Here is a 26035-nt window from a genome sequence, read left to right as displayed (position 1 = left end):
GTGCTGCAAACTCCTGGTCACTGGGATACAAAAGCATCATCTCTCCAGCCTAGGAATCTTCATCTGCTGGCTGGAATAATCCCTTGCAGTATCTATTGGAAGCTTTTGGGAATTTCCCAAGAGCTCCTGCAATATCCAGGCTGTGGAGTGTAGCCTCCAAACAGTATTTATGAGCAAGGAGATATTACTGCAATATTTATAGAATACCAAGTCTATAGAATACCACTTTGAATCTCTACAGCATCACCAAATAAAAAAAGTTAAGTCACACCCCAAAAATTCTCAGAGAAGTTAAAAGAAGAAATGCTTGGCTTCCAGCATCTTGTCAAGCTGAGATATAGGCTAGACTGACATGAGAAGCAGGGATATCACAAGAAAGCTCAGGGAAAACTTTATGAAGTCATCTGTCTTTAAATGTCATAGTATTATAAGGCTGGAGATACCAAGAAATTACCACAGCATTTTGCACAGGCATCAAGTTCATTGGTAAGTACTGCAGTGAGAAGCCATACCTTCCCATAAATAGTATCCATGTTACACTAGAATCCATGCCACGGCAAAGGAGTGGAGCATGAGAAGAACAATGTTTTAATACACAGCACAAGAGGTGATATTCATTTAAAACTCACTTCTGAAGCACAATACCCAGAATGTAATTATTCCACATGTGGCGTAGAGCATGAAGCCCAAAGAGAATTTTTCTGTGCCTTTTATGTACTCAACATCTTCAGCTGCTGGAAGAAATCAACCACCTGAGCAGTCACTCTTTCCCTAAATTCTGTACAACACAACAGAACTGTTGGGATGAAGAGTATGCTCACTTAAAAACATAAAGTGCTGCCATACACACACCTATCACACAGACTGTATTTGATGGAAATGGGAAAACTGTGAGAAGCTTTTACTAGGTTGAAATTTGCAGATTAACACTGACTTCCTCTGAAATGTCTCACACCCAGGAAAGTGGTGGGGTCCCCATCCCTGGAGGTATTTAAAAGTGTAGTTGTGGCACTTGGGGACATGGTTCAGTGGTGGGGTTGGCAGTGCTGGGTTAATGGTTGGACTTTTCCAATCTTTGAGGGTTTTTCCAATCTAAACAATTCTGTGCTACAGTGTGAGGAAAAAAAAAACCTCAGAGCAAAGCCATAGGAGGGTTTGATGCCTCAGTGAGAGCTTTAGAAGCAAGGATCACCTGCTGTCCCTGACTGACGTGCAAGCACCTCTAGTTAATAAGAGATGGAGAAGAATTAAAACTAGAAAGATGGTTTGAATCCTCCTCCTCCTTCCATCATAAGAAGCTGTGCAGCACACATTCCTAAAAATGTACAAAGCAAAGTTTTTCAATTGAAATGTTATGCCCAGTCAGTTAGAGGAATAGAGAAGAGACAAGAGAAAAAGGATTAAATATTCTTTTATCAACTATTGTAAAAAGGAACATGTTTAAAAATAATTAAAACCACTGTGGCACACTGGGTGCCATCACAACTTAAGGTACAAAATATCAATCTAAAATTTTTAAGAGAATTAAGAACCCTAACATAGACATTTTAATAAACACAGATGGGGGTTCAATACCCCACAGAGCAGAAATAAGTTCAGGAATTGAGTGAGACTGTACTGTAAACTAAAATGATACTCCTGTGTGTTTACAGTTACCAATATTTGTCATGAGAGCAACTTGGCATCTACATGGATGCTACTGCTCTGTCAGGATTTCATCTTAATTGAGTAATGGTAGTGGAATACCACCTGTTACTGACTTATCTTGAACAGTCCATACCTTCAGGCCAGACCAAGGCACCAGGTCTTCCCAGAGCAAAGCTTACAGAACAGTTTCTACAAAAATCAGGATTCTGTCCAAAGTCTTGAGCAATTTGGGGTTAGCAAGAATTGCAATATTACCACTAAAACCAGGTACTGACTGAAACAATAGAAACTGAGTGTTTTCCTATCCATGTTAGTGAGCTCATGACATCAGGATCTGCCTACAAAGCTAAACGTGTTCTGACATGGGTTTTTGAGAAAGCTGGCTTTTGCCTGGAATCAGTATCCACCCCATGCAAAGCACAAGCTCTTGAGTTCAGGTACAAGGACAAACATAATGGAAGTGGAACACAAGTGCAGACAGGCTTAGTGACTACTTCCAGGAGACTGAATGCTAAGCAGCCCTGTCTTTAGTTCAGCAATTCTCTCTTTTCTTGAGGCTTCGAAACTCTTTGCTGTCTTAATGAGAGATTCATGACACTTTTCCAATGCAACCTTCAAACTTAGGTGTATTTCCTGGAAAGAGAAGATAAAGAAGAAAAAAAAAAAAAATCCATCAGCAAAGTTAAATCCTTATCAAGTGTAAATGTTAAGTGAGTGATGTTGTGGACTCAAGTGATTTCAAAGGTATCTAGTCCCTGGCTTAAGAAGCAGCACCCACAAAACACAGAGGAGTTACAACACATCAGAAAAATAAGAGCAGCCACAATCTCATTATTGCAATTCTGTTGAAACTCTAGTGGTTACAACACTGGTCAAGCAAACATCACTAGCCCAGTATTCACACCACTCCTTGCCCCATTCTGTGTTAACCTGTGTCACCAAGGTCTCTGCCACTGTGACTGCTACCACTGCCCTCCCAGCATGGACAGTACTTCAGTAATGAACAGATAGGATGAGATGCTACAGGCTGTAATCCCTTACTCTCAACCCATCAGGATTTCTGCCTCTTTCCAAAGCTGAGTTGGACAGACATCTTAATAACACTCTAGGAAGAAAGTATTTGTGATATGGCAAATGGTCCTGTGTTTGAGAGAGGCTGTTGAGAGGATTATTGTACTGCCCATACTACAGTAACTGTTCCTTTATCTACACAGCTCAAGTTAAAAATCAGTTTTGATTTTTTACGAAAAAGAGGATTCCTTTGTGGGGAGGGGGTAAAGAAACCTCACCTTGGCTTTCATTGCTTCTTGGCCAGCATTCTCCTTCATCTCCTCAATTTTGTACCTCGTCTGTTGGATTTCCTTGTGAATGGCCATCACTTTATCATATACAGCACCCCTCTTCTCCTGGACTTTGTTACAATATCTAAAGGTGAGAGAAAAAAGATAGTACTGAGCCATTTGACTAATTCCAGATTAAATTTAACCCCACCACGAGCAAAGCTTGCATTTTAGGAGCATGAAACTAGCAGCTTCTAGAAACAATGTGTAGAATTTACTTGCTTGGAAATTAACCCAATTTTTAAACTAGAACAACTTATGTACAAGAAGGGAAATTCAAAGTGGAGTTAAAGGAGGATGTTGAAGATCCTCAGTTGCTGTCAATCAAGGCAACTCAAGTGACCTCAGTGGAGCAAACCCAACAAGCAGCTGGACACTGTCTTTGAGTGATGCAGGTTAAAAGCAACACAGCTGCACTTGATGTTTCAGCATAACTGGATGTCACATATTTTCATTAGCCCTAGATCCCATCCCACCAAACTCTAATCCCATACATATACAGCTGTCACCTGCAACTTCCAGTCCATCATTCCACTGTGTCCCAAGGACCAAATAATATTTCCCCAGCACGCAGGTAGATCCAAGTAGCTCCAGCTGTGAGTTGCCACATCATCAGCAAAGGGTGAGTGTGGGAACAGGGGATCTACTCTGACTTCAAGTGCAAAACCCACCTACCAGTTTGCCCTAAGCATTTGTACAATAATTACAGCTGGAATTGTAGTAACAGCCTTCTGTAAAGAATGGCTGAAATAACTCATACTTAGCAAGAGCCCACTTACACCTTCCTACCTCAAGGGAACAGTCAGGACACATTCTCTCACTCACCAAAAAAACTCTTATCTTCAAACTAAGGTCACCTCCCTTCCCCCCTTGCTTATCAAAGTATCTAATTTTATCACTCAATGGAAATACCTACCACATTAAAACCAGAAATCAGCAGCAACTTTTGACATAAAGAAGCATTAGATTATATTATTTTTTGTTCTTTATCACAGAACCACAGAATCAGTTGGGTTGGAAAAGACCTCTGAGATCACCAAGTCCAACCTCTGACAGACACCAAGTGCCACATCCAGTCTTTCCTTAAGTACCTCCAGGGCCACTGACTCCACCACCTCTCTGGGCAGACCATTCCAATTTGTAACCATCCTCTCTGTGAAAAAATTCCTCCTAATGTCCAACCTATTTTCCTTCCAAATAATCTCCTTTAGCTGGTACAACACACTAAATAGGGAGCAAAGGCAGCCTGGGAATATTTCTGCCATTCTACAGACCACACAAACCTTAAGCATGACTAAATCTTCCTTGACTCTCTCAGTTCTGTGGAAGAAGCTCTCTTCTGTCACAGTTAATCTACTCAGCCAATAATTTTTCACATTCCCTTTCCTATCCATGTACAAAAAAAAAAAAAGAATTGTTATATAATAAATTCTCTGTAACAGTTCAGCTCTTCTAATCTCACAGTGAAGTCATGACCTTACAAGGCTGCAGTTTGCTGCTGCAGGAGTGACTGACGTGCTGCAAACACGGCCGTGCAACCTGCCTTTAGCATACGGTAGGAAGGAAGAGGGGCTGAGAGGCTTTGATCAAATGACACTTTTCCTTTTGTTTCAGAAGCATCATGTCAGGATAATGCTCCTCCAAGATGAGAGCCCCATTTCCCCATGGGTCTCGAACATCTTTGATAATGAGCAAAAGTGGCAAGGGAAATTATGAAAAATTCATGAAAGGCAAATGGGGCTTTGTTGAAGTCTGATAAGTTGGAAAATTATCCCAATGTGACATTCTCTTTAAGAAGATAAAAGAATCAAGAATAAGCATTATAAATTAAATTAGTGCTCCAATAAAAGAATTGCTGTCAAGTCACATTGCAATTATTGATTTGAGACCCCAAGTCCCTGCCTGAAGCATCACTGGTCTTCATACAAAGCTGTCCCACACTGCTCATTTTCTTCTTACTGCTAAGCTGTGTGTTTGTACCAGACGTGAACTTTGGCAGCACATAAAGAAGACATAAAGCAGCATCAGGCAGAAACATCAGCTCATCCTTACTCAAGCACAGTGCACTTGTGCTGCTCAGCATCTTCATGCTTCTTTTGCATCTTTAGCTCAATCGTAGCCAGCGCCTCGCGTTTTGCAGTGACCAGTCTCTTTAGGGACATTTCATCTGTCTTCACCCTTTTCAGCTCTATCTGAGCACTGTCACTCCGGTCCTCAATATTTCTGACCTGGAGTACATAAGGACAGAAATAAATTCAATAAGGGAAAAATAATCAAGATAACATTCCCTGTTAGTGTACTAAGATTAGAACTAGGTTGCTCCTTTTTGGAAATATGACTGCTAACTCATTCTCCCAGTGAAATACCAGTTCTTTATCTGATTATAAATACATCCAAATGGACAAGATCCCATTACTTAAAATTACTTTCAGAAGTTACTATGACTTCTGCTAACTCTTTGCCAAGGGTAATTGGAACACATGCTATACAAATAGCCAAAAAGACTCCACAGCATTTTTCAAATGCTCCTAACAATTGCATTCTCCCAAAACCAAGTAGCAAATAGCAAGGTACTGTATTGTGACAAACACTTCATCACAGAATGTCTGCCTCAGTAATATTAATAAGGGCACTTAAGACATGACTCTTCCTGAAGTAGCAATTTTTTTGCTCTTAGTTTCCACTCTCGAGGCAGAAGAAACTTGATTTCACTCTTCTTCTTCCATCATTTCTTACCAACAACCCCAAGACAGTTCAAACTATTTTAGGTCAGGTTTCTATGGCAACCAAGGCTTTGACTATTCAAAGTGGTCAATAGCTAGTGCATAGTACATTAGCTAGTGCCACACAGCAAAGCAGCAGCAATGTTTTACTGACATTATAAAGAATGACATTTTCAAGTTTTCCAAATTCCTTCTTTCCAGGGAAGAGGAGAGATGGAAACTTTCACAGTACAGACATCTACTGATGATCACCTGTCTTACTTAGACATTAAATTCACTTTAATCAGATGTAATTTTGGATAATACAAACCTCTGATAATACACTGGCCAGTCTCTCCACATTTGCTCCTTGTCTTTCCATCTTCTTTTTGTATAACTGCACCTCCAGTTGGCATGATGGCAGAATCTCAACTAAGTCTCTATAACTCTCATATTTCTGAGTAATTTCTTCCTTTAAAGAGAAAAGACTATTAATAAACAGCTTTGGAGTTATTTTATATAGAATTAAAGCATATTGACTTTTATATTCATACTCTCATTGTTTACCAGACACTAGAAGTAATATTTAACAGTTACTGAAATGAGATATTAAGTTTGTAAAAAAAAAAAATAAATTTGGAATCACAGTGTTTTACACCAAACTAACTAGTACAGTGAAGAAATTCTATACTGGTAAAATGAGAGTTTCATAAAGTATCAGAAGAGCAGATACCTCGAATTACAGAAATAAAGTTTACACCTTTGGAACAAAGATACCTACAGAGGTATGAACAATCATGAACCACAAAAATTAAAAGACTGGACATTAAAATAAAATAAAAAAAGCTAGGAAGGGAATTCAGTGATTAGCATACTAGTGGAGACAGCCATCAATTCCAAAAACAGTGAATGATAACAGAACCATTACCAAGCACATATCCTAAATCCAAAGGCATTTGGGAGCTATCAAATATTGTCATCTCTTGAGAGCAAACAGCCAGACAGGTACATTACAGATTCAAGAGTTTTAATCTAGCCTCACAAATAAACAATTACTCGTTGAGGAAAAAGCAGCACTGACTGCAATCCTGCTTAAAAGAAGAAGCCACCAGCACAAGCAAAAAAAAAAAAAAAACCAAAACCAAACAAATAAAAAATCAAAAATAAACAACCAACTCCATCTTGAACCTTCAGTTCTCTGAAGTTATGATTTCATTTCAGACTAACAACTGTTCTGTTGATGTTTTACTACATGTCATTCAAAAAGCAGTTCTAGATGATGACAGTTCAGTAAAACATGTGCTTTTTCTAATAGAATACCTCCTTGTGTGGACAGAGGAAGACCTCACCTTGGATTTCTTCAGTTTCTTAACAGTCTCTTTCATCTGTTCTTTGTAATTTTTCAGTTCCTCTGGACTCTCCACAATTTTTGATTTCAGCTGCTCTTGTTCTTCTTTCAAAGTAGCCATAGCCACTTTAAGGTCATTCTGGTTAACAAGACAAACACACTTTCAATATTAGCAATTAGGTGAACAAAGAGGAATTGTATAGCATTGTTTGCCAGGATCTTATAACTAGACAGGTTCTTTGCTCTGTAGTCATTCCTCATGAAGAGGTTTTAAGAATAAATTCCTCTACACAGCACTAACATTTCAAAGCAGATAACAGTCCATTTTGTTTCCCTAAGTTGCTCACAGGGGTGCAAATACTGAGTCACAAGAACTGCAGTTAACTAGTACTCCACAAGAAGTCTGCCAGCTAATCCTAGAATGGTTTGGGTTAGAAGGGACCTCAAATATCATCTCATTTCAACCCCCTGCCATAGGCAGGGACACCTTCCACAGACCAGGGTGCTCAGAGCCCCATCCAGCCTGGTGTACTACTACCAACTCTCCTTCAGAATACCTTACCTAGGGAAACCAAGGCAGTCACTGGAGGGTTTCAGAACCAGCTCTATTAGCCTGGTAGAAGAGCAAAAAGTTTCCTGTGCAACCTCTCAAAACCTCCTGTTTTGTCTCCACCAGGTCAGTGCTGCCTCATTAGCCCACTTTGTGCACTTAAGGTAAGCCCATGGCATCTTGCCCTTTTATCAGTTTCCTGAACACAGAGAGCTTGACGTTGTAGAGATGTGTATTTAAAGTTAACAACAAAACCAGCTACTGCAGTAAAGCTCCCATGGAAGGGAAAAATTAAGCTGAATCATTTTCTTTAGAAAAGTAATGATCACCACCTGAAAGTTACCTAGCTCCAAGAATAATTTTATCCTAGAAAGAGAGATGATCTACTAGTTGATCTGAGATGGAAGCTACATCCTGCCCCTACACAGAGGTGTACTCACCAGTTTTCGGGTACTCTCAGCAATATCCATCTTCTTTTGTGAAATCACTTCTTGCAGAGCTGTCTAAAAAAACAACAAGCTTTAAATAAGCATCTCTGCAACTGTTACCTGTTTTACCTTTCTATCAGACCTGTCTACAGGAGAAATCCCATTTATGGGTCCTTTGGAGTGTCATAACCAGCAGACAAAACTGCAGTCTATCAGACTGCAAAGACAGGAAGGAAGGATGTTGTTGCAAATGCCACTGGGAGCATTGGGGTGTAGCCAGCAGTAGGTAACTAGGAACAGGGATAGGACTGACTACCTCTATTCCTACTGACCCTAGCATTATTATACCCCCCACAACCTTCTTTGACAGAGGCCCTGTTCTTCAGGAAAAAAAAAAATCTAATTTAAGGTTCCAAATAATATAGAAGTCAAGCATATGGTTAATAATGGTTAATAATATTAATAGCAGAGACATGACTTGACATAAAAAACCCTAACCACAGATTATTACTTCCCCCCTCCCCCCCCAAAGAAGCTGAAAAGGTTACACATGAGACCTTAGAGGCAAGTTTCCAACTTGCTAAAAAGTTACCCCTGCAATTAACCCCACTACCCCACTCTTTTTGCCAGGCATTCCCTTGGGTAACCCTTCTTAGGCCTCATTTCTTACCGTGGCTCACCTCCTGTTCCAATTCTCTAAATTCAGATGGAAAACAAAGGGAAAAATACACATCACAGTTCCAAATACTAACACAGGTATCTCCCAAGTCATTTCCAAAAGAAAGAGTCAAATATAGTTTTGTATTCCCCAAGTCTGATTTCAAGAATGTTTCACATTCCTTAAAGCAAAATGAAGAGGGGCCAGACACAGCATTGTGTTGCAACGACCTTTAAGTCAGAAAAGTCTCCTTTACCCTCTGTGTTACAGGTAAGGGAACAAAATCAACAGAAGTGAGGAACAACTACAATTCAAAGTCATAGCAGAGTTTCAGAGAAATCTCTAACAAGATGATACCTGTTTGCGGCGATAGTCTTGCCTTAGCAGGTGCTCCAGGTCCCGAATGCTCTCTGTCAGCTGCTTGACCTCTTCTTGATGTTCAGCTGGAACGGTGCTAAGTGAGAAATAAAGATATTGCACAGCTTCAGCATCGTTACAGTCAAGCCAGAGTACAGTAGATGCAACAATCACTCTCTCCAGAGAGTTTACAGTCAGTAACTTTAGTAAACAGAGCAAGACGGTCTCAAATTAATACATCTTATTTTCCTTTGCTTGCAAGACTTTGAAGCATAATCTAAAGGGCTATTTTGGCAAGAAGTGGTACAAGCACAAAAGAGGACTAAGTTCAAAGATCACGTTAAGCAAAGCACAAAGAACAACACTCCCATCAATTTTTGTGGTGATTTTCATTTATGAAATTTGAATAATATTACCTGCCACAGAAACAGCTTGTATCAAGGTAGACCTATACTAGCTAGAAAACCTCCTGTGTAGCACACACCAAAAGCAGCTGTCAGAAAAAAAACACTTTGTTTTGAAAGCTATCTTGGAAACTAGCCATCTCTTCATCCTATTACCCACAAACAAAAACAAAACTTAATGGTGCAAAGACACAGGCAGCAGGACTAAATGGCTTGAAACAGAGATTGTGGCAAACATGTCAAATAACTAAGGAAGATGACTTTACCCATCTATTAAGTTAAAAATGGGCTTCCTACAGCTACTAAAGAGATAAAGACATCATTAGAAACTAACTGTAACAGCAAAAAGTTTCACCCTAGTCCCCAATATACAAATAACAGGATTCTCTCAAACCAGCCATATATTCCCAAACTCATTTTCATTCTCTGCCCACAGAGAATAAACACCCACAGCTCCCTCAGCCGTGCTCCAGATCCTTCAGCAGCTCCACTGCCCTTCTCCAGACAGACTCCAGCCCTTTAATGTCTTTGTTGTGAGGGGTCCAAAACTAAACCCAGGATTTGTGGTGTCACCAGTGCCCAGCACAGGGGAGCAATCACTGCCCTGGTCCTGCTGGCCACACTTTTGCTGACATAAGCCAGGTACCAGGTACTGGTCTTCTTGCCCACCTGGGCTCATGTTCATCTGCTGTTGATCAGCACCCTCAGGTCCTTTTCTGTCCAGCAGCTTTCCAGCCCCTCTTCCCCAAGACTGTAGGATTGAACAAAGTTATTGTGTCCCAAGAGCAGGACTCCATACTTGGTTGGCCTTGTTGAACCTCACACAACTGGCATTGTCCCATTGATCCAGCCTGAACAGGCAAGTCAAGCAGTGCCTCTCCTGGTGCTTACTCCTCATACTCACTTCAGTTTCTCCAGCTTCATGGCTGCCTCACGATTCGCAGCCTCCAGTTGCTGGTGTTTCTCCAGAACTGTTTTCTACAAATTAAATATTCAGATATTTTTTATTTTAGAGGAATATAACTTCTCTCTGAGCTTCTGTTAGCTTTGCTCATCATTATTTCGCATGAAATGCATCTCTGAACTGCTGAGATATCCAGAAGAGAAGCCACCTACAATTCAAGCTTCAGCCCACTGACCGTTGCACCCATCTTTTCTCAAAACAATGCAAAGTGTCAATCCTTCACTTACCAGGCTAAACTATCAAATAATTGAGAAAAAAAAAAACCCTTTCAGTAATATCTTAAGTAGTAACTGGTACCTTCCTGTACTACTTGGCTACATTTAAAATTCCAACATGTTACATAAACATGAAGTTAAACCACAACCTTTATGCTCCCATTTCTAGGTTAACATTAATTATACTGAAATAGGCATCTGGAGTAACACAGCACCCAGCCTTACATAGTTCAGTTGTAACTCCAAGTAGACCTGACGCCGGAATTCTCTGAAGTTTACAAAGTTAAGGATGCCACTCAAGAAGCGAACAGTCCTCTTTGTTTCTGAAATAGGAATTGCAAGATATCGCTGTGCTGGTTTCCACATGCATTGCAACTGCTTATGAAAACTTGGGCAAAATATAATTCAGAGAAGAGGTAGAAATTACAAAACAGCATTCAAATTAGTTCTTCCCCTGTTCACCTTGGAAAGATTTTCAGACTACACAAAAACTAGCACCAAGCTAGTTGGAAACTCTTAGCAGTTCTGTCCAGTTCAGCAAATGAATAATGGCACCTGGGCAAAAGACTGTTAACACACAGCCTCCCATTAAAACAGAAGGCAGGGAGAAGGAGTGTCAGTCTTGAACTACAACTCCGAAGAGATAACCTCTCTGTAACTCTCAGACTAACTGAAGGCAGCAATTTGAACTGCAGGGACTTTTTGGGTTTATTCTAAGCAATGTGAAAGATTATTAAAATATGTTTTATTCAAGACAGATCCAGAAGTGAAAGAGTTCTTCACAACAACCTTGTCCAAGTTGTTTGTGTTGTAGCAGAGTCAGCTGGGTGCTTGAAAGGGTGAAGCAAAAATCCTACACAGGCATCAGCATAAGAAATCCTACAGAGTTCCAAAGTTGTCAGAGTAATTTTCATTACCATCTATTCTTACATTATTTTAAGTGTCACAGTCCACTCTCCAGACCAGCAGTGCAACAGACTCATAGCATTTACAACTGCCCTCAGTTATTGACCTGTATCAGCCTACAAAAGGAATAAGAACTGGTCTGTAGAACCAACTTGTCAAAGGGTCACAACAAGGGTCAGAAGAGGAGCTGGAACCCAGGGACCATACTATATGTCTATCTGGTTATACCAAATAAGAAAAAGCACCTGGATATCAAGCAACACCCCCCACTCCAGGAAACCCAAGAATTATAATGCACTTGCTTACTTGGGTTTAAAATATCAGCAATTTGGAAATCATTAATCCGGCACACCGGCAGCAAGTGCTCCCTGCAAGGAAAACAAGACACACCTCATCTGTGGTGACCATTACTCAGTTTTTGTGCCATAGCCACTTACTACAAAACATATCTTGTCCTCTCGTCCCAGAGCATTTGCACTGCAAGCACAAGGCTCAGGAGAGTAACACAGCAGGACTCCACACACTGATCAGCATTAATAGTTTGCATTCTTACAGCATCTCATATTTCAACTGACAAAATACTTGCCTGAAGAACAACTTTTCAGCTTAATTAGGGAACTCCCACACCTAACTATTAGTCTATTCTCCCCTTACAACTGAAATAAAGCTTAAAGTCTAACACTCACATGATTCCAATAGACTTCAGACAGCAAATTTACACAACAGGAACATAAGATCTCTGCTCTAGGTAATGATGACCCTCCAGCCACTCCAAGTATGGATCTGTGCTCCAGCTTGGTGAGGCTGGATTATTTAACCCATTCATTTTTACAAGACAGGAATTTTGCTCTATCAAATATTGCTGCCCCCTGTTCATCTGCAAATTTCACTTTGCTCAAAGCCAGCAAGCAGTGGAATCACCATCAGCACAAAGGCATAAAACCCCAAAGCTTTTAAAAACTTGGACTTTTACAAAAAATGGCAACTGAACAGATGCAGCATCTTTTACTTACATGTGAATATACAAATTGCAGACAGGTAGAAAGCCATCATATATCTGTGGATACATTATGTCAACGTCGACTGGCATCTAAAGAGTAAAGAGAGTCAGTGCATAAGTAGAGAATACTTATAACAAAAATTACACAGGTTTCCACAGCATAAGATAATTCCAACAGGTTACACACTCTGAGGATCGTCTTCCCATCCACAGGGAACATATATTAAAGGCTGAAAAGTGTCATCAGGTTAATCACTGTCATTTTTGGCTGAAAAACATACAAGACAACAACAACTAAAGCAGCAACATTACAAACTCTGGAATTCAATCTAAAATCTGCTTTCATTTGTTCATAACTGGTGCAGGACAACAGCCTCTGCATTACACACCTACCAGCAAGAAGCTTTTTCTTTAAACACGTCAAAATTGACACACTCAACTGTTTTATGAGGAAGTCAAAATGAGAAAGTAGTGGTACACTGTCACATTTTTCTTATATTTTAAATCTCACAATACAGTACCCCAGCTAATGTCATGCCCTGTGAAGAACAGTTACCTTGTGCACATAAAGTGAAAGGGAAGAGCATATCCAAAAATGCCATGAGACAGCATTATTTATTCTCATTTTCAGGCATCAGTTCTTGCCTAACATAGACAGAAGACCAAGTACCTTGTTCACTATGACTTATCAGCCTCTCCTTACTTTCCTCTCAGTTAATGGAGAATGAAGATGATCAAATATTAAAAGCAATTATTTACTTTCCTTCTAGATCAGTCCAACCTCCTCCAGCTGTGGGCAAAGGCAGTTGCCCAAGGACACAGTATGTATTTTCAAGGCTGGACATGGTGTCCCTACTTAAGCTTGTCCGGTTCTTCCTGGACTTTACAGACCTTTCTGGCACCCTCAGCATCTCAAATAACAAAATTCACAGCCTAACCACAAAAGGAGAGGGCTCTCCAAAGCCTGTCCTCACAGGCTACAGAGGTAAGTGAGCTCCTCTTCATGCCCACTAGTTTCTGTAGTGAAGCAGGGAGTCCACTTTCCATGGAAAAAGAAAAAAAAGCAAACCTAGAGGCAGCACAGCCACAAAACCATTATTCCTACAGGTATCTTGAACTGAAATTAATTATCCAGATGAAGAGCAATGACCAAAGCAACTTCTCAAGGCCTCAGCAACAGCCCACAGATGATGCTCCCGGGTTCATTTACCTCTGGTTAACGAGCCATGCCGATGGCTGTGCTGCAGTACTGCAATCCCATTCCTGTCTAAGAAACTGCCCTGAACACAAACTCAAATGCCCATGGTGCTTCACAAACAAGTTTTCTGCAAAAGAGGCAGAATTCCTAAGCTCCCATTGCTGCAATTACAACACACAAAACACCAGGCTGCTTGCCGTTTGCTAGTGAGAAACTTCAACACTTGTTAAAGACAATATTCTTTTCCTTTCACATTCCATTACCCTGCCACCACAGCCATACCACGTAGAAGTGCTCCATGTTGATTGCATACACCTTCTGCAGGATTCTCATGTAAATCAGGTGTAAAACGTCAAGCTGCAGGAAGAAAGGACATGAATCAGTATTCCATATGTTTGATTATTCAGGGCTCCCAGGCTAGGCCATAAAACTAGTTCAGCCTTTAATACAGGGAGGCCGATTTCACTGAGCCACCAAGACAAATAAGTTTCACTTTTCAGTATTTTGCAGTTCAAGCAATACTTGCTCGTGATTCAGTTTTAAGGGACAGCAGGTAGCTCAGACAAGTACAGCCATGACTATGTATGCCAGGCCCAGTTTTCATTACTTTGTTGCTCATTGAGCAGTTTTCAAACCAAGTGACACCAAAAACCTAAAAAAAAAAAAAAAAAAAAGTCACAGAAACTATAATCTTGTAGCAAAGAGTGCCCTTCATCACAATATTAAAATGAGCAGAAAAAAAAAATACCTATAAGCCAAATAGTTTTTCATTTATAGCTCTAATCCATTATCAATTTTGTTTCTTAAAAACCATCATCCTGTCATTTCTTAAGTAATTAGGGCCAGACCCCTCCCTCCACAGGCACAAGCACAGGGAGCCACCTTGAGGCATCAATTCCACTTTAAAGCCACTTTTCTTCCCCCGAGGACACTCATTAACAGCAACATTAATGGTCGGAGCGACACCAGAAGAAAGAGGGTGAAGCAGGGATGGGTTTAGAAGCCGGGGTCGGTTTAAAGCACTGATTTATCAGCCAAACTGTTGGAACTACGAGACTTTACCAACCACTGCGGCTATTTTAACCCAGTTCCCACAGAACTGGGAAAGACAGGCCGGGTACTGTGATGACACCACCCCCACTTCCTGGCGAGGCCCGAGAGGCGAGGAGAGCCCCGGGACTCCAAACCAACCCCGGAGCACCCACCCAGCGGTGACACGGGCCGGGGCAGCGCCCTATGACACACGGGGATGGGGGACGGACACACGCGGAGTCGCCCCGCGCCGCCTCACCCACCTTGGGGGTGCCGAACAGGTCGCTCTTGACCAGGTTTCGGCCCTCGGCGCCCGTCAGGACGTACGTGCGGAGGGAGTCGATGATTTCGTCGGGGCTGTAGCGGGGGAAGGTCATGGTCTCCATGGCGGCGGAGGAGAAGGCACAGCCCGGACACAACGGCCGCGCCGCCGCTTGAATGCGCCGCGCACCGCCCGCCGGCCTATCAGCGGCCGCACCGCCGCCGGAGGGGCGGGGATTGGGGAGGCCCTGCCCTATCCGCGGCCGCGCCGTCACGGGGAGGGCGGGGCGTGGGTTGTGGAGGCCCCGCCCCCGCGGCGGCCGTTGGCCGGGAGGGGCGGGGAGGGGCGGGGCCAGCGCGGTGCGTTCGGACGCGGCTGACAGCGGAGGGCCGAGGGGACATCACTGCGGGGTTGGGGTCGGGAGGGACACTGAAGATCATCTCGTTCCAACCCCCCTGACGTGGACAGGGACACCTCCCACTAGACCGCGTTGCTCCAAGCCCCGTCCACTCTGGCCTTGGACACTTCCAGGGATGAGGCAGCCACAGTTTCTCTGGGCAACCTGTGCTTCCCCACCCTCACAGAGAATAATTTCTTCCTAATATCTAATCTTAACCTCTCCTCTTTTAGTTTAAAACCATTTCCCCTTGTCCTATCACCATCTGCCTGTATAAAAACTCCCTTGTTTCCATAAGCCCTGGATAAGGTTTAAGTAATAAGTACGGGAGGGCTGCAATGAGGTCTCCCCAGAACCTTCCCCAGGCTGAACAGCCCCAGCTCTCTCATCCAGTCCCCTTCCTTTGCCAGAGTTGCTCCAGCCTTCTGGGCATCTTCATGGCCCCTCTGGACCCACTCCAGCAGGTCCACATCTTTCTCGTGCCGAGGATCCTGGACCTGGACATAGCACTCCAGGTGGGACAAGAACCTCCTGGCTCCTGCAATAAGATGATGCCAATCCAGTGCAGCATTGCATGGGGCTCTTTCCTAATCAGTAACCAGTGGGCACCTACTGCAGTGTGACACCATTTCTGACAAAATTTGCACTGTTCGCTGCTCTCCCTACACAGTTTCAGTGCTCTTATCCCACACACAGCTTCCCACACCTCCACTCAGCTGGAGGCAGGTCAGCAAGGTCACAGCACTGTCCCCGAAAGCAGGCAGCTTCTGCAAGCCACTGACATCACGGAGGTGTCACCTGGCAGAGACGCTTCAGCCACTGTTCCACACTTGCCGATGTAAAAACCAGGCTCAGTTTCCAGCTGGGCACTCTGCCAAGGGGTCAGATGAGACACGGACACAAAGTGCTTCCCAACAGCCTTGCAGCCGGACACGTCCTCGGCTTGGCTGTGAGGGTAGCGCAGCTTTCACAGGGCAGCTCACAGCCCCCAAAGGGCTGAGCGGCCTGGAATGTCTCAAACCATGTCTCCTTCGGGTAGACCACGGCCCCTGAGCCTCATGTTTCTTTTGGGGATGGGAATGGCATCAGAGAGGATCAACTGCCCAAGCAGGTGTAGCTGTCAGTACCTGGAAGTGAACTGCACCGGGCAGCAGTTCCAGGAGTTCCCTGCAGATATCCCTCTGGACACCAGGCAGCTGATTCTGGCGGCAAACAATGTCTCGTACCTGCCGGCAGTGGAATTGAGCTTCCTAGCTGATTTGGTGTACCTGGACTGCAGCAAGAACCTCTTGGGGGATGACCTGGATTTCACTTTCATTGGTGTGGCCAAGCTTGTTTATCTGGACCTCAGCTTCAACAACCTCACCCAGGTCACCTTCAGCACCTTCTCACACCTCCTCAGCCTGGTGGTGCTGAAAATCTCAGACAATCCCAACCTTGTGGCCATTGAGAAGGATGCTTTTGCCAACAACACCTGGCTGAGGCACCTGGATGTGAGCCGGACAGGCTTAACATTCCTGGACACCAGCGCCGTCCGGGACCTGCCCAACCTGAGGTTTCTGGGGCTCAGTGACAACCTGTGGCACTGCAACTGTTCCTTTTTGGACTTCATCACCTGGATGACAGAGAGCAACATTCATTTTCCAGGTGAGGGCTGTGTGAGCAGAACCTCTCTCCTCCCTCCTCCCACAGATCTGTGTGGAACGGAGAGGGCCCTCTGTTATCTTTGCCCAAAGTTCAGTTTATGGGGCTGTGCCACTGCATGTCATCTGAGGGCTCCATCTTGTGCTGTTGCACAAACCAGGGGTGCTGGTGTTAGGAAAGAACCAAATTAAAGACATCTCTATGTCTTTATTAGATGTAGTAAGCTCCCTATAGGCAGTAAAGTGGTTTTTTTCCACATACAGGTTACAAGCAGTTATGGAACAGTGTAATAAAGTACAGTTCTTTGCAGTGAGATTAGAGATAACCCACTGAACCCTGCAACAGGAGATTAAAGCTCATTGAAGCCAACTGGGGAGGGTAGGAGCAGGAAAGGCAGTGACAGCAAAGACTGGAAGGTATGAGTATAGATCCCTACCCCGTGCTCTGGAAAACGGGAAAGCCAAAGAAACCAAGGAAGCCAATGAGGCTGGTTCACTTCCCTGCTCTGCTGAGCTTTGCTCTGTCCTGGTGAGATGCTGTGGGAGAGTCCACAGGAGGCTGTGTGCCTCCAGGAGGGCTGCTGGAAAGCACACACTGAATGGACACCCTGTATCACAAACACATGGGCAGGGAAGGCAGCCCTAAACCGAGGGTTGTTCCAGGAGCTGATGGATCCAGTGCAAAGGGACATGGGAACAGAGCCCTGGAATCTGCTGCAAGAAGATCCCCACCTTGGTCTTCAAAAAGCTACTGATGCTTCACAAACACCTGTGCACGCATTTTTGGGGCTCAGCTGGATCTGTGCAGCCTGGGGGCTGACACAAAGCTGCCCGAATTTGGATGGATTTGGGTAAAAGAGAGATAAGAGCTCTCAAGTTTTACCCAGGACCATTAGCAAGATCAGTGTGAACAGCAGTGATGTCGCTCAGCCATATACAATATAACATCATGGGATATAAGTCTCCCGTGGCTCATTCCCCTCCACTGCTCCCTTTTCCTGAGGCTCTTCCATCCAGTGCACCACGCAGTGCCCAGCCTGTGTCCAGCGCAGTGTCTGGGGGGTTCCAAACCTGCAAAGGAAGGAGAGGGCCTTGGCTGAGGGCACATCCAGCTTCCATAAGGCACCACACTCACCCTTCACTAACCTGAGAGGGAACAGGCAGCACCTATTTTATCACTGCAGGTATTCAATATGACAGGGCATAGTTGTTATTTCAGTGGAACTGAATCATTGATGAGTTGCCTCTGCCTCTCTCACAGAGCAGGCAAGGCTGTGCCTAACTGCAAACCACCCTAGTTGTCAAATGAGCAGCAGCCTCATTATTCCAGCATAATTTGGGCTGTATCACTTCAGAATGTGTTTGAGAATGAGAAAACCAACACACACAATTGCTCTCACATAAAGATGAAAGTGCTTGATCAGCAGAGGTGAGCAGTGCAGGGACAGCAGTTTGCCGCAGTGCCATAATCCAGTGGGCAGTATCTTCCTACGGAGGCAACACCACAGAAATCATTCTGGCAACCCAGGAATTGTGGTTTGGCATGGGTTTAGCATGGATTTGGCATGGGTTTGGCTGTTCAGATTTCACCCAAGCCACTGAGACAGAGGGGTGTGAAGTGTGTATACATTTTTCAGGCATTGAGCAAACTCCTCCACTATTTCTCCAGCAGGACTCTTGTTCACTAAAGCTTTACACACAGGCTGGAGAGTCTTGCTTCTGTTTCTCCCTCTGCAGATGCTGACAACATCACCTGCTACACCCCAGAAGGCCTGCGAGCCCTGAGGATGCAGGCAGTGGAGGCACAGCTTCACTTCACCTGCCTGACCCAGCTACACAAGACAGACTATGTCTTTCTGTGCCTCGTTGGCTTCTGCATATTCCTTGCTGGCACCATTACAGCCTGGCTGGCTGGCATCTGTGCTGTCATCTACAAAATCCATGCTTCAAAGGGAGAGGAAGAGGAGGAGGAAGAAGAAACAGCCACTTAGGACCAGCCCTTCTGAACTCCCATTGTGGGAACCAAAGGCAGGCCCTTCCTGCCTGATTTCTCACGATGTTCCACTCCAAATGCCTTTTTTTTTTTTTTTTTTTGGGGGAAGTAAAATAACACTGCAAGAGGAGGAAGTCTCTGTGCTTCACTTTCACTTGCTGTGCTACTACCTCCACTTTTCTTCTGCCGCTGGGACTCAGGACACAGGCAAAATGTTCATTTTGGAGGGGATAGTGAGAGGTGTGCACAGTGCCAGGCATTTCTACTCCTACTTTACCTTGAGCCCACAGAAAAGTAGGGACATAGGCACTGGCTTGACTGAAACATGGGAAAGGCCCTGGCACTGTGCTGTAGTTAGGGATGTCACCAGTTTCTTCCTGGCCAGAAAGACCAGAAGAGCTTACTGGAACCATCCTAAAGAGCTTACTGGAGTCCCAGGGAATCCAAGAACTTTCTGCTGTGGAAAGGCAAAGAAGTTAAACCCAGGACTTTTAGGGACCCGGGATCCCAGTGGTTCCTACTTTCTTCTCCATTACACCAGTGACAGCAAAAGAACCCTCTGTCCCTCTGTCTGCCGGACCCCCTGTACCTCCTCCACTGAATTATGTGCATTTACAGAACTGGAAAGTCCAGCTCTGGTTTGGTGTCACATAACCCTAAAATAGGATTTATTTTTTTTTAAGTAAAAAATATTACTTACACATTCTCCAAGTATTCTTGGAAATGGCTTGTGTGTCCATGTCAAAATGCCAGGGTTGCATCTACAGACCAGAATAAAGTGAGATGTAAGCAAGCTCCCTCTTATCACTAGCACTGGGAACTGCCAGGGGAAGTACCTGCTTACACAACCAAGCATGGCATCTCCACGCGTGAAACACTGGCTGCTCCATCCGGCACTAGCAGGGTCTGGTGAAATGAAAGGGAAAAGCGGGAGATTTCAGCAAGCACCGTACGAATCACCAAACTTAGAGCCATTAAACTGTAGACCCAGAACGAGATCTGAGATCTGTCCAAGCCATAATGGGTATGGCAAAAAAGGGAGAGGAGCGGGGGGGAGGCAGCGCTGCGGGATAACGATGCCTGCGTGTGCTAGAGACACGCGCAGAGCTGCCGGGGGACACCGGCACCGCAAATCCCTCTGCAGAGCCACGGGGATCCCTGTCCCGCTCTTCTCTCGCAGTGAGATTGATCGTGCCTGGCCGAGCCCCGGGCCCCGCCTGCGGGCGGTGCTGCGGGCGGCCCGGCCCCGCTCCCGCTGCCGCTACCGCTCCCTCTCCGTTCCCGGCTCAGTCCCCGGCTCTGTCCCGCAGCGCGCCCAGGGTGAGTGCGGGGCCGGGCACCCCGGAAGCGAGGTCGGGGGGACGGGGGGGATGCTCCCAGGTCTCGGTTATGCAGGTTGTCCCGATGGATGGTGAGGAAAATGGAAGAAGCGCTGGGGACATCCTCCCACGCGAGGGAGGTTCCGGGGGTAGGTGGCTGCGGGACGAGCAGGGCGCAGGGGTCTGTCTGCCCCCCTGCACGGGCGGGTTAGGCTGAGCCTGGCCCCGCCTGGCTTGGGAGGGCTCAGCCTTGGGAGCGAACGGGGCGACAAAGGGTTCTCCTGGCTCGAGAGAAAGCCTGGAAAGCCTGAGATTAAAACGGGAAATCCTGTCAGAATCTGCGCGTGGGTCTGCTCGAGGAGCCTTAATGCGCTTTGCTGACTCACAGTAGCTGCAGTGTTATGGTAAACTTGGGAAGAACCCTTATTCTGCAGTAAAAGCACCTCTGAGAGCACTACTGCTCCCGCTCTGTGCCCTGTCGTGCTCCAGAATCTCTTGTCCGTGTGGCTCCAGCCTGAAACATTGCTGCATGGAAAGTAGAAATCGAGTCTTGTGCCCATGACGGTGCATGTCAGCAAAGCCCTTGCAGCTGGGGACAAAGGTTTCAGAAACACTCCGGGCGCCAGAATCCAGAAACGATCATGGGAGAGGCAGAAAGTCCTGGGTGACTTTGGAGTGCTCTATATGGCTCCAAATCAATAGAGCAAAGGCTTGAGGTACACTTTTGTACCACTAGTGAAGGTACAACAACTTTATGACTCAACTGGCTTAATGCTTTGTTGAGCTCTTTGCTCCCAAAATAAACCCCCAGATTATAATCTAATGCTGGAAGATAAAATGCCTGGTTCTCCAACAACCTTGTAATTTGAAGGGGGAAATGTGACCATCAACTTGCTCTACTAGGTGGGAACATGTTCTATTTTCAGTGTGTCATCTGTCAAGTGCTAACCTCAATTACAGGTGCATGCCGCTGACTTTTCTTTATTACCTTAGGCTTTTAATGTTCTTACTGATAATTTTTTACCAAACTTCATGTGGACAAAGCCAGCTGTTGTCTTCACCTTGCTCCATCCAAATGAGAAATAAAGCTCTCTTGGCCTTGAAGATCCCTTGTGAGAGGCAGTGTCATTGCTGCGATAGGAAGGCTGTTTGCACTGGTTCTGTGAGGTGGCCTGTTTTCCCCCCACTGACAGATTGTGCTGGGGGGAGAGAGCAGGAGACACCAAAACCTCACTATATCATGCAGTCGTGCAGTCACCATCTGGAGACAGGCGCCAACTGGTGTTTGGTTTGGAGAGGGAATTATCTTGGTGCTGAAGGGAAGTCTCTTCTGTCTTCTGCTGAGCTGTGTCATGCCGCACCCTCTTGGGTCACCCAGAGAACCTCTGAGGTCTGGAATTGTGCAAGATGTTGTGGGGAAGGGCCCTTGTGCTCTCTTGTGCTGGGAGGGAGCCAGAGCGCTCCGTGTTGAACAGGGCAGGCTGATGGCAGGATGGGAGCGGGAAATAGGGAGAACATGCAGTGCTGGGCAGCATGGCAGAGGCTGCAAGATGCTCCTCTTGCTCTGTGGTTCTGTCTCAGGCTGCCTGAGGAAGCACAGAACTGTTTAACAAAAGCCACAAAGGCCCTGGTATCTCCTGCCGGAGAGGTGCTTGTGCAGACATTGGTAACTACCAGCAGCTGTGTGTTGCTGGGGCTGGTCACTGATTTGTGACTGAGAGGGCTCCTGGGAGCTGTGGGGCCGAGCATCGCTCGTCTGGCCAGTGCCTCTTTACCCAAGAGGTTCGGTTACTATTGCTATTGTGGTGCGGTTTAGTAGTATTCACCTTAATGGTACAAAATAACTATTCATGTAGCCCAGCTCCCTTCGGCTCAGGGGGTTTCTGAGCTAGTTTGTATTTCTCTGTATCATAATGTCCAAATTACCTCTTGTTCCCAGAGCTTGCCCAGTTTCCTGTTGAATTTATGAGGACTGCCTGCATTCACCCTGTGCCTTAGTGAGGAGTTCCACAGGTCTGGTTCCCACTGCATGAGAAAACACCTGTCTTGTTTTGTTTCCAGTGTGTTCCCTGCCTTCATTTGGTGGCCCCCAGCTCTGGGGTTGGAAGGTGGTCCCCTAGCTCATGAGCAATCATTTTTTTCTCCCTGTCTCCAGAGTATCCCTGCAGCATAGCACTGTGCGAGCTGATGGGACACAACCAGCACAGTAAGAGCTGATGGGACACACTGATGGCTGTTGTCCTGCTCAGAGCCACAGGCTGGACTAGTGTCCACCAGACACCACCTCCCACCAATGCTTAGGTGATTTTAAGGCTTGCTTGACAGGTACTGTGCAGAAACCTCTTGCTTTGTGCTGCTTAACGCCCAGCTGGCTCCAAGAGCTGAAAATTCCCCCACTCACCGTTTCTCTCTTCCTTCAGCCAGTCCCCGTGCTGGGAGGTCTTGGATCCACGCTCAGCAACTCTTCCACGCACGCACATCCACGCGCCGCACGCTGCCAATTCTCCAGTCACACCCCAAAATACTAATCTGCTCCCTCTCTCTGACAGCACCAGGATGGCTGTTCTCTCCAAGGAGTATGGGTACGTCATGCTGACCGGGGCTGCCAGCTTTGTCCTGGTCATGCATCTCGCCGTGAAGGTGGGCAAGGCCCGCAAGAAGTACAACGTGGACGTGAGTGCTCAGGCCGAGGGGACGGGGAGGTCGGAGCCTGTCTGCTGGGGGTGCTGCAGACAGGCTAGGTGACACCTTGCTTCTTTTGGGGTGACTTGCTGACGTTTCCTGCCCCACCACACAGATGCCGAAGGGATGGAGCTGTCATGGCTCTCCAGACAGCACAACAGAGCTCAGGATGTGGGACATCAGGCACTTGGCACCAAGCTGAGACAGCTTGGCAACACCAGTGGGCAAGAAACCACATGGCTGCAAATATGGCTGATGCAGCACTGGGGGGGGGGGAAAGGAGTCAGTGGAATAAAAGTGACAGGGGAGTTTCTCAAACTCAGGGGGAGCATGTGAGTCCTGTCACAGGAACTGTTTCAAGCTGACCTTCCCTTAGCATCCACTGAGGAGCCTCTAAGCCAGGCAGGGCTGTGGGTTGGGTGGGGTCAGCCAGTCCTATCTTGAGTTAGGGCGATTGCACGCCGAACTGCTGTGTCACTTGGCTCCAGCACAAACCCTCGAGCTCCTTTGCTCTTTCACCATGGAAGTGGCAAGCAGGGATGGGCACAAGGACAGCCCCAGGTGCCTGTTGGGGTGATCCCACTCCTACTACATCAAGTCAGGATTGTAGCAAATGTACCCAGTGCATGTGGTGCACAGAGGGCTGGATTTGAGGCTTGGGGAAGCCTCTGCAGCCAGGCAGCAGCTCCAGTGGTGAGGAAGGCAGTGACCTTCAACACAGCTTTTGTGGGCCATGGGGCAGGAGACAGGCTCTAACCTGCCACAGCAAGCACCTAGGCAGCCCTGGGGAGAGAGGTGCTGCAGGGCACACTCCCTCTGCTGGAGAACAGGCTCCAAGCCCAGACTGTGCCTGCTCATGTTTTGCTGCTGGCTTATTTTTTTTGGCAGTATCCAACCATGTACAGCACAGACCCTGAGAATGGGCGTATCTTCAACTGCATCCAGCGTGCACACCAGAACACGTGAGTAACACGTATGAACACAGGCCTAGAGACACACAGGCAGGGCCCACAGCTACAGAGGTGCAGCTGCCACATGCTCCAGGCTCAGCACTTGAGGACAGCACACAGCCCTGTAATGGTTAGCAGAAAGTCTGTACTGGCTCCTTCCTATGCCTTAAACCGTGAGATGGGGCTGTGAAGCAGCCTCCTCTTCCCCAGTTCTCAGCAACTTGCCTCCATGGGTGGTTCTTAAGACACAAGGAATCTTGTTTCCAGAAGAGCCTGCCCGGGTCTCCCTGGGGAGAGGCCAAAGTCAACCCTGCTCCTGTGGAGAGGCTGCAACAGCACATCAGAGGGGTGCTGGAGACACAACTCCTGAGTAGTGTTTAGCTGTGGCTTAGGGCACAAAATTGAAAGAGTGGGTGGGTGGCCTTTGGAGACGTGCACAGGCTGGGGAAAGCCCCTAAAAGCCTGTGCATGCTCAGATTCCTTCTTTCCTCAGTCACAGCATTGAGCACAGAGACTCATAACAGGCCCAAAGAGCCCTTGGGAGGGGATGTTTGCAGCTTCTGCCCTTCGGGAGTTTCCTCTTTGAAAGCAACCTGAGCACAAACACCACCTCCTCACTTTTATTTTCAGGTTGGAAGTTTATCCCGCCTTCCTGTTCTTTTTAGCCACCGGTGGCATCTACCACCCGGTAAGTGACACTGTGGTCAGGTCTGTGTGACAAAACTCTGCTCTTGCTGCCTGACTTGGCAGGAGGCCCAGTTAGCCCCTTTACTGGCCACAGCACAGCAGTGCCCCCTCTAAAAATGTACTTGTGCAGGGGAATCACAGGTATTTAATAAACTCATTACTGCTGGTGCAGCTACTAGACCCCTTTCCTTCCCCCAAGGGTGCCTTGCTGGACAAAAGGGAAGCATTCACAGCCTCCAGTCCAGAAGTGGGAAGGGTCCCTCCACCCCTCCCTGCCTGGTTCTTCCAAGCCCTGCCAAAGGAGGTCAAAAAAGGCTGGATTATTTTTAACTGAAAGATATAGACAACTCAGGAGGAAGCAGGTGTGTGGAAGAGGCCAACACCTTTATCTTTGCCCCCAAAAGACAAACCAGGTCCTTCCTGAATACTCCTTTTTGGAGAGGCAAGGAAGCAGCATAGGCACATCTGGAAAATGGGAGCCAGCTATAGATTAGGAGGCAAGGTGGAAGTTTGCAACACCTCCAAGATCCTGGCCCTTGGTCTGGCTCACCAACTGGACAGTGGTGAAATGAGATTTGGCACCTGCTGCCTGCACGACTTTGCTCAAGTCTCCAAAACTTTAATGCTTTTCCTTTCTCTCCAGCGGGCTGCCACAGGGCTTGGCATCGCCTGGATCATTGGGAGAATCCTTTATGCCCACGGCTACTACACGGGAGGTAGGTCTTTACCTTGCAGCACACAGTGGGTGTGTGGAATCTTAAGTCTCCTGCAGTGACCTTGAGGCTCTTTGCTCCAGCTTACACCAGGGAGGCAGCATAAAGCTTTCAGTGGGGTGTGGAGGAAAGGATGCAGGTCCACAGGCTGCTAACACTGCAGCACACTCTTCCTGCTGATGGGAAGAACGCTCATCCAATAGGGATAGCTATGCTATGAGGGCAGGTACATGGCCTGGGCTGGTGCCTGCTGTTTTGCCTTGGGATTTATCTTTAGTTCCTGCTCCCCCTTCAGTTTCCAGGATGGGCTAGTCTCTCAGTGATGGGCTGCTGAGCTGACAAAACCTGCCTTTTTTCCAGATCCCAAAAACCGAAGGAGAGGGGCCATTGGCTCAGTGGCACTCCTTGGGCTACTGGGCACAGGAGTGTATTCAGCCTGCCAGCACCTGGGCTGGGTCTGCCAAGGGCAGGGCTGCCCAAAAAGCTAAAGGGAGTTTTGTTCTGTTTTCTTCTAGAACACTTCGTTTCCTGTAGATTTTTTCTTGTCTCATTCAATAAAATGAAATTTTCAATTCTGTATTTTCATTCTAAAGTTTTAGAGTGTTTCCTTTAAGCTCTGCAGAATTCTAAAGTGACTCTG

The 26035-nt window shown here is 46.1% G+C and overlaps 3 protein-coding genes across 5 annotated transcripts; 2 read left to right on the top strand and 1 right to left on the bottom strand.

The window, feature by feature from the left end:
• Window positions 1–1395: 1395 nt before the first annotated feature.
• On the bottom strand, window positions 1396–15177 carry NUF2 (NDC80 kinetochore complex component NUF2). Of its 3 annotated transcripts, none has more exons than XM_027658578.1 (13): window positions 15013–15177; window positions 14000–14074; window positions 12533–12609; window positions 11826–11887; window positions 10839–10936; window positions 10339–10412; window positions 9031–9127; window positions 8028–8090; window positions 7039–7176; window positions 6021–6161; window positions 5040–5215; window positions 2937–3072; window positions 1396–2280 (listed from the first exon to the last, which is right to left on the bottom strand). In XM_027658578.1, exons 1-13 carry the CDS (start codon window positions 15133–15135, stop codon window positions 2131–2133), a joined length of 1410 nt encoding a protein of 469 aa, XP_027514379.1. In that variant the 5' UTR covers window positions 15136–15177; the 3' UTR covers window positions 1396–2130. The 3 variants fall into 3 exon arrangements, with proteins under 3 accessions (XP_027514379.1, XP_027514381.1, XP_027514382.1); XM_027658580.1 differs by having other exon boundaries at window positions 13981–14074; window positions 15013–15123; XM_027658581.1 differs by lacking the exon at window positions 11826–11887 and having other exon boundaries at window positions 10839–10881; window positions 12587–12609.
• Window positions 15178–15637: 460 nt separating this feature from the next.
• On the top strand, window positions 15638–20294 carry LRRC52 (leucine rich repeat containing 52). The gene is made up of 2 exons (XM_027658384.1): window positions 15638–17055; window positions 18789–20294. Exons 1-2 carry the CDS (start codon window positions 16419–16421, stop codon window positions 19040–19042), a joined length of 891 nt encoding a protein of 296 aa, XP_027514185.1. The 5' UTR covers window positions 15638–16418; the 3' UTR covers window positions 19043–20294.
• On the top strand, window positions 20287–25980 carry MGST3 (microsomal glutathione S-transferase 3). Its single transcript, XM_027658387.1, has 6 exons — window positions 20287–20364; window positions 22913–23036; window positions 23934–24007; window positions 24626–24683; window positions 25326–25398; window positions 25756–25980. Exons 2-6 carry the CDS (start codon window positions 22920–22922, stop codon window positions 25881–25883), a joined length of 450 nt encoding a protein of 149 aa, XP_027514188.1. The 5' UTR covers window positions 20287–20364; window positions 22913–22919; the 3' UTR covers window positions 25884–25980.
• The last annotated feature ends 55 nt before the right edge of the window (window positions 25981–26035 follow it).

This window comes from Corapipo altera, unplaced genomic scaffold (assembly GCF_003945725.1).
Source record: "Corapipo altera isolate COAL_440 unplaced genomic scaffold, ASM394572v1 79, whole genome shotgun sequence".
NCBI classification, from domain to species: Eukaryota; Metazoa; Chordata; class Aves; order Passeriformes; family Pipridae; genus Corapipo; species Corapipo altera.
This window is presented reverse-complemented; position numbering and strand designations above follow the sequence as displayed.

Excerpts from the sequence above, each read along its gene's own strand:
- MGST3 (XM_027658387.1), top strand. The coding sequence starts at position 22,920 with ATGGCTGTTCTCTCCAAGGAGTATGGGTACGTCATGCTGACCGGGGCT. Across the intron at positions 23,037-23,933 it reads GCAAGAAGTACAACGTGGAC|TATCCAACCATGTACAGCAC; the intron begins GTGAGTGCTCAG and ends TTTTTTTGGCAG. Across the intron at positions 24,684-25,325 it reads CCGGTGGCATCTACCACCCG|CGGGCTGCCACAGGGCTTGG; the intron begins GTAAGTGACACT and ends CTTTCTCTCCAG.
- NUF2 (XM_027658578.1), bottom strand. The coding sequence starts at position 15,135 with ATGGAGACCATGACCTTCCCCCGCTACAGCCCCGACGAAATCATCGAC. Across the intron at positions 12,610-13,999 it reads ACATGGAGCACTTCTACGTG|ATGCCAGTCGACGTTGACAT; the intron begins GTATGGCTGTGG and ends TTTACTCTTTAG. Across the intron at positions 2,281-2,936 it reads AAGAAGCAATGAAAGCCAAG|GAAATACACCTAAGTTTGAA; the intron begins GTGAGGTTTCTT and ends TTCTCTTTCCAG.
- LRRC52 (XM_027658384.1), top strand. The coding sequence starts at position 16,419 with ATGTCTCAAACCATGTCTCCTTCGGGTAGACCACGGCCCCTGAGCCTC. Across the intron at positions 17,056-18,788 it reads GAGCAACATTCATTTTCCAG|ATGCTGACAACATCACCTGC; the intron begins GTGAGGGCTGTG and ends CTCCCTCTGCAG.